This window comes from Tamandua tetradactyla, chromosome 2 (assembly GCF_023851605.1).
Source record: "Tamandua tetradactyla isolate mTamTet1 chromosome 2, mTamTet1.pri, whole genome shotgun sequence".
Lineage (NCBI taxonomy): Eukaryota > Metazoa > Chordata > Mammalia > Pilosa > Myrmecophagidae > Tamandua > Tamandua tetradactyla.
The window spans coordinates 2,995,624-3,010,268 of record NC_135328.1 but is presented as its reverse complement, the minus strand read 5'-3'; the positions used below and the strand labels follow the sequence as shown (position 1 = coordinate 3,010,268).

General features: G+C 35.2%; 2 protein-coding genes across 11 annotated transcripts in view; one reads left to right on the top strand and one right to left on the bottom strand.

Moving 5' to 3' along the window:
• CENPP (centromere protein P) overlaps window positions 1–14,645 on the top strand; it is a 387,615-nt gene that overhangs the window by 13,146 nt on the left and 359,824 nt on the right. For 2 of the 3 annotated variants that reach the window (XM_077138855.1, XM_077138863.1), the window contains exons 2-3: window positions 12,995–13,084; window positions 13,170–13,241. The exons of the other annotated variant lie outside the window; for it this stretch is intronic. The gene's annotated coding sequence lies outside the window, so the exon portion shown is untranslated. The remainder of the gene's footprint in view (window positions 1–12,994; window positions 13,085–13,169; window positions 13,242–14,645) is intronic. 3 annotated transcript variants of the gene reach the window in all.
• Window positions 1–14,645, bottom strand: part of NOL8 (nucleolar protein 8) — a 30,820-nt gene that overhangs the window by 7,228 nt on the left and 8,947 nt on the right. For 7 of the 8 annotated variants that reach the window (XM_077138711.1, XM_077138726.1, XM_077138737.1 and 4 more), the window contains 5 exons: window positions 12,042–12,176; window positions 11,461–11,580; window positions 10,797–10,926; window positions 7,077–7,215; window positions 6,587–6,664 (listed from right to left, as the gene is read on the bottom strand). In XM_077138711.1, the coding sequence (XP_076994826.1) occupies window positions 6,587–6,664; window positions 7,077–7,215; window positions 10,797–10,926; window positions 11,461–11,580; window positions 12,042–12,176 (602 nt within the window). The remainder of the gene's footprint in view (window positions 1–6,586; window positions 6,665–7,076; window positions 7,216–10,796; window positions 10,927–11,460; window positions 11,581–12,041; window positions 12,177–14,645) is intronic. The other variant, XM_077138724.1, reaches the window with a different exon arrangement.

The following is a 14,645-nucleotide window of genomic DNA, read 5'->3' as shown; positions in this document are numbered from 1 at the left end:
CCTGCATGATAAGCATGTTAAACCAGATGGCTTCCAAAACCATTTCATTCTAAAACTGTCAATTTAAAAATACATAAAACAATTTGCTTATAATTTAGTTTCAGAAATGAAATACAAATGTACTAAGTCTATTCTCTATTATCATTTTATTTCTTTTTCTGTTGTCTTTTTATTTCTTTTTCTAAATCGATGCAAATGTACTAAGAAATGATGAATATGCAACTATGTGATGATATTAAGAATTACTGATTGTATATGTAGAATGGAATGATATTTAAATGTTTTGTTTGTTAATTTTTTTAATTAATAAAAAAAAGTTAATACCCACAAAAAAAAAAATGTGCCAAGTCTAGTTTGTTGTGGAATGAAATTTTTATTTTACCAAAAAGCTGATCTATATCTTAATAAGCTTTTCTCTTTGAGCTCAGACTAAAAGTTACAAGACAGTTTTTATTATTGAGTTCTTAGCTAATAAGGATTAAAATCCTTTTTTCTATGACTCCTTTCTGTATATCATGTATCAGATCAGGCCAAAGTTCTTAATGTAGTACCAAAAAGAAATAGTGACCAGGATGTCCTAAATAAGCACTTTATTGGTGTAGACCATCTCATAGCCATAAAGTTTTAATATTTCATTCAATAAACCAAAATGGCTAAATTTTAAGACAGATATGACTGCTACCATACTAAGATTTATAAAAAATTGTTAAACAGGCAATTCAAGAAATTATCACTGAATTATGATGTGGTTTTAAAATTCGTCTAAAAGTTCTTTAATAATTAATTCTCTTATCCCTTGAGTGTGTCCTGGACTTAGGGATCTCTTTTAGTGAACAGAATAAGGCAGAGGTGACAGTGTGTGGGTTCTGAGACTTGGGTCACAGAACACACTGAGATGTACAGTAGGGTTGAAAAGAAGTACAAAGTTCCTATATAATCTTCATCTAGCTTCCCTTAATATTAGCATCTTAGAATTATGATACAATTGTTAAAACTAAAGATTGGGAGCCCTGTCCAAAGACGGCAGAGTGAGAAACTTCAGGGATTATTTTGAACAATCAACAAGGACTGGCAGACATATCTTTCTCAAAGCTCCAGAAAATACTTCAAAGGATCGCAGTAACAGGACAAGTGCCAAATCAAGAAAATGGCATCATAAAAGTATAGGATTTCATGGCACCATGGCTGGCCCTTCCCTCCATCCCATCACTGGCTTGATTGAAGCCATTCCATCTTCTCACTGCAGGTCCTTGGACCTAGTCCTGCAGGGAGCACAGGAGCCCTAGTGCACACATGGAGCATGGATGTCTGGCCCAAACTCTCTAGCAGAGGCCTGAGGGACTAAACCAGGATACTAATCACAGGCTTGCTGCCCCAGAACCTGCCCTGAATATAGCAGGTGGATCACAGAGCTCTCCTTCAAATATTGCAGGAGAATAGTTAAGTTATAGCTGCTGGCAGCAAGGGACTGCTGGCTGTAGTACATACAGTCCAGAGTCTGGGACATGAGGAAATTGTTTCCCCACTGCCCAAGATAAGACATGTGCAGAAAGTAGCATGACAGCTCCTATGCTCTGACCTGGAGCCTTTCTCTAAACTCACTGTGGGGATAAGCCCTGAAGGAGAATATTCACATAGGTCAATCAGCAAAGACTGGGAAAACTGTTACCTGTTTTTCCTTCTTTTATGTTAGTACCTGGCATTAAAGGAAAGCTCTTTCATAATGCTAGCTGGATGCAAGCTTAAGAAACAGACGCCTCAGGGTCTGAATTCCAGTGGTACATAAAATACCAAAAGATCCAGGTTTCAACAAAAGATTACAAAACACAAAAGAAACAGGGAGCAATGGCCCATGCAAAAAAGAGAATATTAAAGCATTAAAAACCATCCATGAGGAGGACCAGACCAGGGACATACCAGACAAAGACATAAAAAAAAAAAAAAAAAAAACAGCTCAAGATATGCTCAAAGAGCTAAAGGAAAACATAGAGAAAGAACTAAAGGAAATCAGGAAATGAAAGTTGAACACAAAGAAAATATTAATAGATGGAAATTATGAAAAGGAAACAGAGCTGAAGACCACAGTAAAAGAAAGTAAAAATTTCCTAGAGGGGGGCAGGGAAATTCCCTATAATGGCATCGTTAGAAGAAACAATCAGTGAACTTGAAGATAAGACTACTGAAATCATTCAGTCTGAGAGCAGAAAGAAGAATGAGGAAAACAGACTAGGGTCTGAGGAACCTGTGGGACACCATCAAGAGTACCAATATATGCATTGAGGGTACCTCAGAAGGGAAGAAAGAGGAAAGGGACAGAGAATACTCAAAGAGATAATGATTGAAATTTCCCAAATTTAAAGAAAGACAGGAATTTACACATCCTAGATGCTCAACAAACTCCAAAGAGGATAAACTTAAATGGACTCGTATGACAATATTATAAAAAGAGAAGTCTGAATATGTCATGTACAAGGAAACATCAAGATTAAGTGCCACAATTGTGTGGTGATGCAGTGAGCCACTGATTGCACACAATATATGGACTGTATGTATATAATTTGAAAATAAAAATATTTAAAAACAAAAAACAAAGCCTTATAGACTACTTTAATTTTTCTAAATGCAATTTTGCTGAGACACAGTCCAACACTATACAAATCATTAGAAATATACCGTCGGGGGTTGCAGTGCTGTCACATGCTTGTGCATTCATCACCATGATCTTTTCTGGAACATTTTCATTGCTCCAGAAGGGGAAGTACAAAGAAGAGAACCCAAAACATCCCATGTCCCTATCCCCACTCTATTACTGACCTATAGTACTTGTGTGGTCCATTTGTTACTGCTGGTGAAAGAGTATTAAGATGTTGCTGTCTACTATAGTTCACAGTCTGCAACAGGTACACCCCCCCCATATCCCCTTCTAGTGTTAACTCCTGGTAATGGTGTTGTGTATCTATTCTAGTTCGTGAGAGAACTTTTTTGAGTTAGTACAAGTTAATCACAATCATCGTCCAATCTGACTTTAATTTTAATTCACTTAATATGAGGAAATTAACTATACTTCATATAATATGAGGAAATTTGTTACATCTCAAATGTCAGTTCCTGCCTTAGAGCTTTGTGTAAGAATCTTCATGACAACCCTCACTGCTACAAAGACAAAATAAATCTAGAAAAAGCAATAAAAATTTGTTAAAAAAATATAAATATATACTTATAAAAAAATTAAGTGCCAAATTCCATCAAAAACCAAGTTAGAAAAAGGTGTGGGATAAAATATATTTAAACTGCTGACAGCACAAAACTGCCAACTAAGAATTCTGTATCTGGCAAAAATGTCTTTCAAAAATGAGGGGAGATTAAGACATTTCCAGATAAACAAAACCTTGGGGAGTTCTTCACTACTAGACCGGCCCTAGTAGTCGCTGAAGACGCTATTTCAGGATCTTCAAATTTCCAAAGGATGCATATGGGATAATTTGGAGCACTGTCCTTGAAAAGTCAGTTAAATCATTCTGCTCAACAGGAGTATTTAAAATACTCTGCGTGAATCCTTATGGCTATCTTTTATTTTAAATGGCCACTGCTGTGGGATTATGTTCTCTTCTTGACATAACAAATGTAACTTTTTATAAGTGATGGAAAACATTGTCTTGCACAAACAACCTCATGACTCTTGGCAGCCTAGTCATTTTTAAAGCTTGGAAGCTGTATTACTTTCATCACAACTCAGGATATAGTTTAGTGACCAGAATTGAAAAGAATATGCCAAATGAGCAACAGTCAGGTAGATTTTTGGCTACCATTTAAGACATGGAATAAATGTGTAAATTTAATAGTACTAAACTGTATCCTCGGAGTAAATTTTGTGCTTGATATGTGATTTTTTCTACATTAGAAATAAAATGCCACACAGGAATTACATTCCAGATTTAAAGAAATGAAGGGATACAAACCATTAATGTATAGCAGGTACTATTCATACTTGTAAAGCACCTTAATCATTGAGAAAATAAAGAACAGTGCCTTAAAAGACAAACTAACTGTAACTTTAACAGTGATTTGTTCTTTCACATTAAGGAAGGTAAAAGGTTGGTTCTGAGGATGTAACTGTTGATGTGAGCAGTAGTAAACTTGCTTTAGATACTATACTGGTACTAATTAATTGAAAACTTGTCAACTTAACTTCAGAGCTGAATAACTTAACCTAAAGGATTATACAAAATTGAAAACATTCATGTATTAAACCTCACAACATTTTTCTTATGGCTGTTTAAAAAAACCTTAGAGATATAACTAGTTTAATTATATTTTCATTTGTACCTCAAAAACCTATCCAAACATTGTAGGATTTCCTGCAATGGATTTCCACTGAAGTTTCTTGAAAAGGAAATTTCAGGAGGCAAGAAGGATATATTTTTAGAATCATATACTCTTTAAATGAGACAATCATTTTAAGTTTTCAGATAACAGATACAACCAATGTGATTTTAGAAAATCTAAGGATTTTGGTTGATTACATTACTGTAGATCTTGAATATTAATGTTTTATCACTACCCTTTATGAACAAGTTGAGCTTTCTTTCTTTTTTATCCTTCTCTTTGTTTCTTTCTTCTCGTTGATTTAAATTCCCATAGTGTAATGAGTATGTATACTTTTACTTCTATAGTTTTCTCTTGAAGCACTAGTTTTTTTATTTAGAACAAATTTCAAAAGGGTAACTTCTTCCCTGCCTTTGACATACTGGATTAGTTCAAAGGCTTAATTAATGTGGGCCTTTTGTTTTTCTTGATCGTCATTAAAGTTTTTTCATTTTAGCTTCTTAAGCCTCTAGTGGCTGAGTTTAGCACTTGGTTTTCAATTTTTATAGTAGAAAAGACAAATTGCTTTGGTCCGTTTCGTAAACTGAAATGTCTTGCATTTACTTAGATATTTATAAAGGGTCTTAAAATGAAGATTTACTATGATCATGGTGATGAATATACAAACTATGTGTTGATATTGTGAGTTATTGATTATATATCAGGAATGGAATGATCATAAAATGGTAAGAATGTTTTTGTATGTTGTTATGTTTAAAAAAAATTAAAAAATTAAAAAACAAAAGAAAAAGAAAAAAATGAAGATTTATTAATTTTCTGTTACTTGTTGTTAGAGCTAAAGTCTGTTTTACCTGCACATTTGAACATACACCTAATATTTTGAAGTGCCTTACTTGTTTAAAATCTCTGGACTCAAAGGTTTCTGGGAAAAGGTAAGTCAGTTTACCTCACAAAATCTATAATGGTGCCATGGCTGTTGAACTCACAGCCTTTTTAGACCCATTTCCTTTCTTCTTTTAGCAATTTAATATCTTAAGCCATTAATCTTTTTTGTTTCTTTTTTTTAATCCAGAAGGTATATAGAAACCTTTTCAGATTTTCCATCTGATTTGTTCATGCAGCTGTAGCTCTATCAGATACCTTATTTTATCTTACGGATGTTTGTTGCACAGGCAGACACTGCTGTATTTAGAAATTTCTATTTCAGTTCACTTAAAACTGCAAAATCAATCTGTATCATGTACCAAACTGATTTAAAATAAATCCACATGCTTACTGAGTTAAAAAAAAAACAAAATAAAAGATTAATACTGGTTCATTTTTATTAATTCAAACTTCATTCTAATTTCACCAGTTTCTCTACTAATGTCCATTTCCTGTTCCAGTTCCAATCTAGGATACCATATTGCCTTTAGTATTTTAGTTAATCATAGGAAAATAAATAATTAAATCAAAGTTATCTGTTGTTTCATATATTTCTATATTTAACAAACTGACTACATATCTTCAGGAAATAAAAGTTCCTGCTGCCCTAGTCTAGTACAGAGGGTTGAATGGGACTCCCAAAAAGAAAAGTTCCTGCCCTAATTCCTGGAACCTGGGAATGTTACCTAATTTGGAAAAAGGGTCTTTGCAGATGTAACTAAGGATCGTGAGGTGAAGACATAACCCAGGGTTATCCTGGGGGGTCCTGAATGAAATCCCAAGTGTCCTTCTAAGAGACACAGAGAATACAGACAGAGAGATAGAACAGGAGGAGGCCATGTGAAGACAAAGGCAGAGACTGGAGTGATGTGGCCATAAGTCAAGGAATATTAAGGATTGCCAGCAGCCACCAGAGGCTAGGAGAGAGGCATAGAATGGATCCCTATGCACCCAATCAAGTCTCCAGAGTGAGTACAGCAGTCTTGATTTCAGATTCTAGCCTCCAGAACTGTGAGAAAATAAAACTGTTGTTTTAAGCCACAAAGTTTTAACAAAGTTACTGTAACAATTATAGCAACCAAGAGAAACTAAGAAGTAGGAAGCACCATATGAGATTAAGAGGACATATACTCATTTATGTGCATGGGAGTTCATTGTCCAAGGTAAGACTTTCTCCATCATGTCAATTATTCATCTTTAACTTTCCCCTCCAATCTTAAACCAAATACATTAGGGACGAATGGATGAGATATTGCTTACTACCTACTTTTTTAACTGCTTGGAAATATATTAATTCTTATTATCCTGCTACTCAAAAAAGTAGTTTGAAACTCACCTTTCTTTTGGTTTATCGTCTTTTTTTCTTTCAAAAGTGGCATGGTCATGCCTTGTTGGATCATAACGTATGATGTCCCTATAGAAAAAAAGGGAGGATGATAAATTAGAAGGGATAAATCGAAACATTAATGCAAAAAAATTAGCAGCACATTATTGTAAAAATTAATAAATAATTCAACACTAGGAAGACTTCTGCACCAATGAAAGCTACATATCAGAGAGTATTAAGATCTTGTTAGAAATGCTCATATTTTAAATGACCTAGTTTTGTATTTCCTTGTATCTTTTTTATTTTTAATCTTAAAAATAACACTAAAATAAATACAGACAAAATGATTTGTGATGTGGGATTTCCATAAAATAGGTGGGGGGTGGAAAGGGAAGTGAGTAAAGGTCTAGACGATAAATTTAAAACAGCCTGGTTTTAAACTAAACTCAAGACCTATTTCTAGCAAAAAAAAATATGGTGGATGAAACATAAATCATACTTAAATTTCTTAGCAGTTATTGATCCTTTGCTTGTAGAACTGCTTAAGTTAATGTGCAAAACACTTCGTGCAACATCCAGTGCTTTCTTTTTTTCTGCAGCAAGCTCTTCTTCCTCAACAGTTTTCTTTTCATTTACCTCTTTGAGGGAAAAGAATAATTAATAATCGCATGGCAAACAAAGCATTAAAATTTTCAATCTGCAAATACTTACCTATCACCTAACCATGTGTAAGGTCCATTAAGAGGAAGGAGAAAAATTAAACCTCATTTTGCTAACCTCTTTATTCCCTGGACCTTTTTTCCCATGGGGACCCAGAAAACACATGACCAGCAAACAAAATAATTTTTTTTAATTTAAGAAAACGAAGAATACATTTAGAACCACCAAAAAATGGGTATCTTAATTAGCTTAACCATAGGCATATTTAAATAAAGTATCCATATAATCATTGTAAAGCCTGTGTTTGCGCAGTAAGTTTCATAAACCAAGTTAAAAAAATGAAGGCGACAAGGAAAAAAACCTACAAATTCAGAAAGCAAAGTTCTTTAATTCTAAGTATTAAAGACTAACTTAGATACCATTTGATCAGCTGTCAAAACCATGAATGCTCTCAAAATATTCAGTAGAAAGTTCTTACAAATATCTGCATTGCTATAGTAATGACCTATGTTACTAAGTATTTTTTTGATTTCAGGAAAATATGAAGATACAAATATTTTTACAATTAACATATGGAAATCTTAACCACCTAAAATTGATATCTTAGTGAGCTTATCCATAGACATAGTTAAAAAAAAATCTAAGTAGGTCATCATACAGCCTGTTTGTACAATGTTTCATAAGCCAATTTAAAATTAAAGCAAGGAAGGAAAAAAACCTATAGATACAGATATGAGTTTCTTAAATTCTAAATATTAAATACTATTTTAAATACCATTTGATTAGCTAACAAAACTGTGTGCATTTTCAAAATAACAAGTAAAAAGTTATTACAAATATGAACTTTGCTATAGTAGTGAGCTATGTTGTGAAATATTTTCAAACTTTTAATTTCAGGATTTTATTTTATCTAATATTACTATTACTATAATTGCCTATAGTTTTTTCCCTACCTTTTTTGTTGTTGTAAAATATAACATATATATATATATACACACACACACACACACACACACACACACATATATATATACACACACACACACAAAGAAAAGAAAAAAAAGAAGCAACAATTTTCAGAGCACACTTCAACACGCAGCTACAGAACAGTTCCCAGAGTTTGTCATGGACTACCATGCCCTCATCTCAGATTTTTCCTTCTAGCTGCTCCAAAAAACATCCCACATATTTATAGTTATGAAGATGAAATCTGACTTATAGTGGCAAGTCTAAAATTTTTAAGGTAAAGGTTGATAAATATAATACAGCAAGATAGTAATAACAAAACTTAGGATGATTATGGACTATTTACTGTTTTTTTAAAAAAAAATTCTAAATAAAGATAAAACAGGGAAGTTGGCAACTTTATTGTTAATATGACACTTTAGAAGACAGTTGTTTTGGCCTCTGATTAATTAATAATCATTGCAGAGAGAGAACCTATGCCCTACCTACACACAGAGGGTATCATGGAGCTCTATAATCTGCTGACTTCAACTATCAGTAACAGACAAATATCAAAGAACAAAGTAAAAGAGCTATTTTGTATCATATACAGCAATACAAAAGAAGTCTAAGCCTTTAAGATCGTTTCAACTTGCTGTGTGATATAATCAATCAAGTAACAGAGCTAGCATAAAATAGTGACTTGAGTAATTACTCTATGGAGATGCCCCAAAGTTCCTAAGGGTTCAAAGGAGGTAAGGATTACGTTCAAATAAAATGTTTTATAAACAAGGTGGAGTCTGAGGTAGGAAAGACAAATAAGATAAAAAGGTGGGAGGAGGGCATGCTAGGTGGAGGAAACAAAATGAACATGTATACTGAAGAAAGAAAGTACAAAGAGTTTAGATTGCATATAGATTCAGTTGAACCATATGAATCTGCCAATATTCACAAGTTTTTTCCTTCAAAAGACAATTTCAATTTTAACCTAATAAAACCTACGGAGGGGAGGGACAGAATATAAGGGCTAAAGGTATTTGAAGGCTGGCTATGCCTTACTTGTAGAACAATATTTGCAATTCATAAAACTTGAGCTTCAGAAGTTAGAGAGAGAAAGAAACAACAGAAGATAGAGGTTTGGTGTTTGACTGCCCTGAGAGTGGTAATGCCATCAATAGAGAGAGGAGGGGCAGGAGGAGCTGGGTTAGGGAAAGAGAGAAATTCAGTTTTGGAGTTGCTGAGTTTAATATGAACATAGGAAACTCTATTGGAAATCCAACAGGCATGTGAAAAGATTTGGGAGCTCAGCAGAAATGTCAGAAGTTTTGGGAAATACCCATGCACGAATGAAGGCTAAAGCCATTGGGACTTATGGAACCCTGATGAGAGCCTCCATCTGGAGATGAAGAGAATTGGGAACCAGAACTAAGAAGAAACCCAGGAAGCTATGACGGACTGGCAGCAAAGGGAAGAGAGCAATTCAAGAAGGGAGAGTCATTGGTAAAAATGCAACAGGTAGGCTGAAGAGGATGAGGCTTGAGAAAATGCTACGATATTTGTGGAACAAGTTATCCACAGCTTTGAGAAGAATACATTTCAGAAGAGTTGTAAGGAGACAATCATAGAAGTTAAAAAAGCAACCTTTATATGCAGTCTCTAAACATAGGCTGGCCCAAGGTTCCATCACTTCCTGTGTTTTCAACATTTTGAGTCAGAAGACGTGAAATCCAGTCAGCTCTGAAAGATAATTTGGTGTGTACCTTATTTACTATTAGAAATGAAAAAGAGATAAGGTAGCAACTTGAAAACTGGTAGGGATAAAGGAATTGCCTTTTTGGGACCCATGACACTTAACGTCTACACAATGAAAGGAAAGAACTAGAAGAAAGAGGAAGGATAAAAGTGTAAATTTGAAAGGGGGTAACAAAAAGCATGAACTGGTAAAGATTAAGATACAAGCATAGACTGACTAAGGAAGGAGATAAAAGCCAAAGGATAGGACAGAGAAAAATCCGAGATTGAGAAGGAATTTGAGGGAAGCGGCTATCCTCTTGGTTAAGAAGGAGGAAATGTCAGTAGAAAATGATGAGTAGGTTTTCTAGAGAAAATTTGGACTGCTATGAAAACACTACAGGAAGTCAAAAGAGGGATTAGTATGCTTCTAATAGCTTTATTATTCTTAGATATGTCCAAATAAAGATGACTTCAGGTGGAATAATTGACACTTGATACTACATTACTTTTTCCAAAGCCTGCACCCAGCATGCCCACCTAAGGGAAGAGGAACACTCTTCGTTTTAGAAAGCCAAGCATGACCTAACAGTCCTCTACAGACTCAGTAAGAACTTGCCAATCTGGTGACATGGGCTAATGGAGGATTCATGCCAGAGGAGGGATGGAAGAAAAGATCTCTGGAGGATGCTATCTACTTTAGCTCTTTCTAGTGATGTCTAGTAATTACATTTTTCTAAATAAATTAATAAGTACAAGTCAAAGAGTATGAAGCAAGCTAATCATTTCTGACTACAAACTCCTCAATTCAATGTCCTGGGAGGTACAGTTTGTTCATTAGTTAAACGAAGAAGCAAGACCTGGTGATCTCTAAAGGTCTCACCGGCATTGACATCATGACGTTGGACAATGAGACATTTCTGCTCCTGTTCCTCTTCACTGTCACTTTCTAGAAATCGGGAGTCCATGCGAAATCTCTCATCAGCGCCAAAGTGAGACTGTAAATCCATGAGCTATAAAGATAAAACACATATATAGTTGATAGGCATATACCCAAGAAATTGCTTCCAAAGAAATCTCTCCACAGTATACTTCCCCATGCCTTAAAACTTACTACATTGAAATGCTAGTGATCAATGAAAGCGAGGGGTAAGGGGTATGGTAAGTATAATTTTTTTTCTTTCCTGTGTATGCTTTATTTCTTTTTCTATTGTCTTTTTATTTCTTTTTCTGAATTAATGCAAATGTTCTAAGAAATGATGAATATGCAACTGATGATATTGTGAATTACTGATTATGTATGTTGTTTTATTTTGTTTCTTAATTTTTTAATTAATAAATAAATTTAAAAAAAAAACAAAACTTACTACATTCATGTTTGCACTCAACTATGAATCAATCAAAAAGGGCCAGGGAGGACTCACTTCCAGAATAAACACCTGAACGTCAGACTGTATGTCACGGTCTGTCTTCATTTCTGTAGATTTAAAAATTACGTAGAATAATCAGGACATTTTGGAAGTTCTATTATTTCAGTCTTCACTAACCTTCTGTCCAGCTTTGCCCTCAAACTGAGGTTTAATTGTAAACCTTTTACTGTCATCTTCAGAAGCAGAGTTCTCATCATCACTATCAAACAGCTTCCCAGATGTGTGACACACAGACCCCTTTCAGATTGATAAAGAGAAAACAGAAACATCTGTTAATAAGTTTTAAGCATTTCCTTGCGAAATGTAACCTTCTGCATCACACTGAAAAGCTTACAACACAGATGCATTAAAGAGTGGATGATGGGTTAAAATGCAAACTGTGAACTCAACGATGGCGAACTGACCTCCCAGAACATTAATGCAGTAGCCCCCAACGGAGCCTTGATTTGGGGGCAGTAAGAAGGGGAGGGAGTTCGTATATGTAAGAGCGCTTTCTGCAGTGCGTCATTAATATTGACGTCATTTACCAGATGATGCGGAAAGCATATATTCAAGTTGGAATAAATGTCCAAGACAACTGCAGTCTCAGGGTATGATGGCCTGGGGAGCCCAGGAAGATTTTAGGTTGAGACTGGTAGTCATGTGGAAGTTGAGGAATATGACAGACAAAAAATGAACATGCCAAGGTAGATGAATACCTGCAGAGATGTCACAAAACTTACTTTCACAAGGTCCTCTGGATGGTCTTTCCCCTGATTGAATGTCTCTTCTGTTTCACTTTCATTGTCAGAACCAAAGACGATATGCGTTGGCTTGTTCTTTGAATGACTATCCTAGAGAGGTATTCAAAAGCATTACATTTAAAAAAAAAATCTTTTTGGTGATTTATCTTTACGTATATACTGTCCATTCAAGGAATACAATCAATGGCTCACAACAGCACCACAATGTTGTGTATTCATCACCATGATCATTTTTAGAATATTTGCATCACTCCAGAAAAAAGGAAAAACAAAAATTCATGCATCCCATACCCCTTGCCCCTCCCTCTCTTTGACCACTAGTATTTCAATCTATCCAATTTTTTTGCCCCTTATTTCACCCATCCCCTTATTATTTTTTTAGCCTTATTTTTTTATTCATCTGTCAAACCCTGAATAAAAGGAGCATCAGACACAAGGTTTTCACAATCACAAGGTCATACTGTAAAAGCTATAAAGTTATACAATTGTCTTCAAGAAACAAAGCTACTGGAATACAGTTCACTAGCTTCAGGTATTTCCCTCTAGCCACTCCAATACACCATAAACTAAATAGGGATATTTATATGTGTAAAAATAACCTCCAGGATAACCTCCCTACTGTTTGACATCTCTCAGTCACTGAAATTTTGTCTCATTTCTCTTTCCTCTCTTGGTCAAGATGGCGTTCTCAATCCCATGATGCTGGGTCCTGGCTCATCCCAGGAGTCCTGTCCCACATTGCCAGGGAGATTTACACCCCTGCGAGTCATGTCCCATGCAGTGGGGAGGGCAGTGAGTTCACTGCTAGAGTTGGCTTACAGAGAGAGGCTATATCTGAGCAACAAAAGAAGTCCTCTGGGGGTGACTCTTTGGCATAATTATAAGTAAGCTTAGCTTCTCCTTTGCAGGAATGAGTTTCATATGGGAAGACCCTAAGAACAAGGGCTCAGCCTATGGAACTGGTCGTTTCCACTGTGAGACTATCAGGAATTCCCCAGGTAGTGAAGTTTACTATTTCTTCCTTTCTCCCCAGTCCCTCAAAGGGACTTTGCAAATAATTCTTTTATTCTTTGCCCAAATTAGGTCTGGGAATATCCGGGCATCACACTAACCTATACAAACAAATAAGACCTCACTCCCTGTTCAAGATTCCACGTAAGTATGATGTTCGATAAACTGAGCATACAAGTTAGATTAGCTAATTTGCTACCCAAATATAAATTTTGCACCAAATTAACATCTCTTCTTTTGGTCTCACAGAAGCTGAAGTTTTAAAATATGGACCATATCATCCTTTACCCTGTATTCTGATTTACCTTAGTCTTATGCAGATTAGCTTCATTCATAACTGTAGTCCAAGTCTGATAACTTTTTCAACAATTAAAGTATTACATCTTGAGGCAATCCAAACCCAAACCTAACATGTCCAAACCTCATCATCTCTGTCCCTTGCTAAGCCTATTCACATCCTTCTTTCTTCTCCTTCTTGGTATCTTTTAAATCTATTCTCAGTCACTGCTTTAGTTCTGCCTCACAACCTCCCAAACGTTCTACTTGGCTCCAGATTTGCCTCATTCAGTTGGCTGTTCTTGTTATGGCCTGAATAATCCTTCTAAAGCAGAGGTCAACAAATATTTCTGTAAAGGGCCAGAAAGTAAATATTTTAGGCTTTGTAGGCCATGTAGGTTTCTGTTCTGTATTCTTTTTCTTCATAACCCCTTAAAAATGTTAACATTTTTAGCTCTCAGGCTGTATAAAAATAGGCTGTAGACTGGGCAGTCTGAGAGCTGCAATTTGCCAGCTCCTGTTCCAAAATATATAAAACTAACCCTGATTTCCTTGCTTAAAATTTTTCGGACTTTTTACAGCCTTAGGAATAAAGTCCAATCTCCTTAGATGCTTCATGATGACTCGTCCCTCCTCATCTATTCATTTTTTCTTGCCAGCATGCACTTTACAAATTTCAGTCATACTGATCTGAAAAAACTCACTTTCATCCAAATGGCCTCCTTTACTTGAAAGGCCTTGCCTCTTCCTCTATACCCTTCTGACATCTGCCCCAATTCCCACTCATCCTTTCATACTAGACTCAGGAAGACTCCCCTGTTGGTCCTCCAGACTGACCCGTTGTTTCTCCTATTGGCATATTCTGTTTGTGACTATCTTCCCTTCCTATTATATGCTAATCAACCACATGAGAGGCAGGGAGAATGTTTTAAAAATCTAGCACTTAGTATATAAGCCTGCAACTTCTTGATATTTAATTGTTGAAGATACAGTATAGTAAATCTTGGCAAGATTTCTTTGTCTTTATAAAGTGATTTATACACAAAATCAGACATATTAAAACATATCAATTATGCTAGTTGAAGCTTCTCAAAGAAAAAACTTATGAAAAAAAGACTTTAGATAGATAAAAGCAAATTTAAAATGTTTTTAGTAAACGAAATTTAATCATACTTCTTTCAGGATATACTGAAGATTAGCATTTGGCAGGTATATGGTGATAAAAGCTTGTGACTCGAGGGTACAAACCACAAAAACGGGTACAGGCTAAGA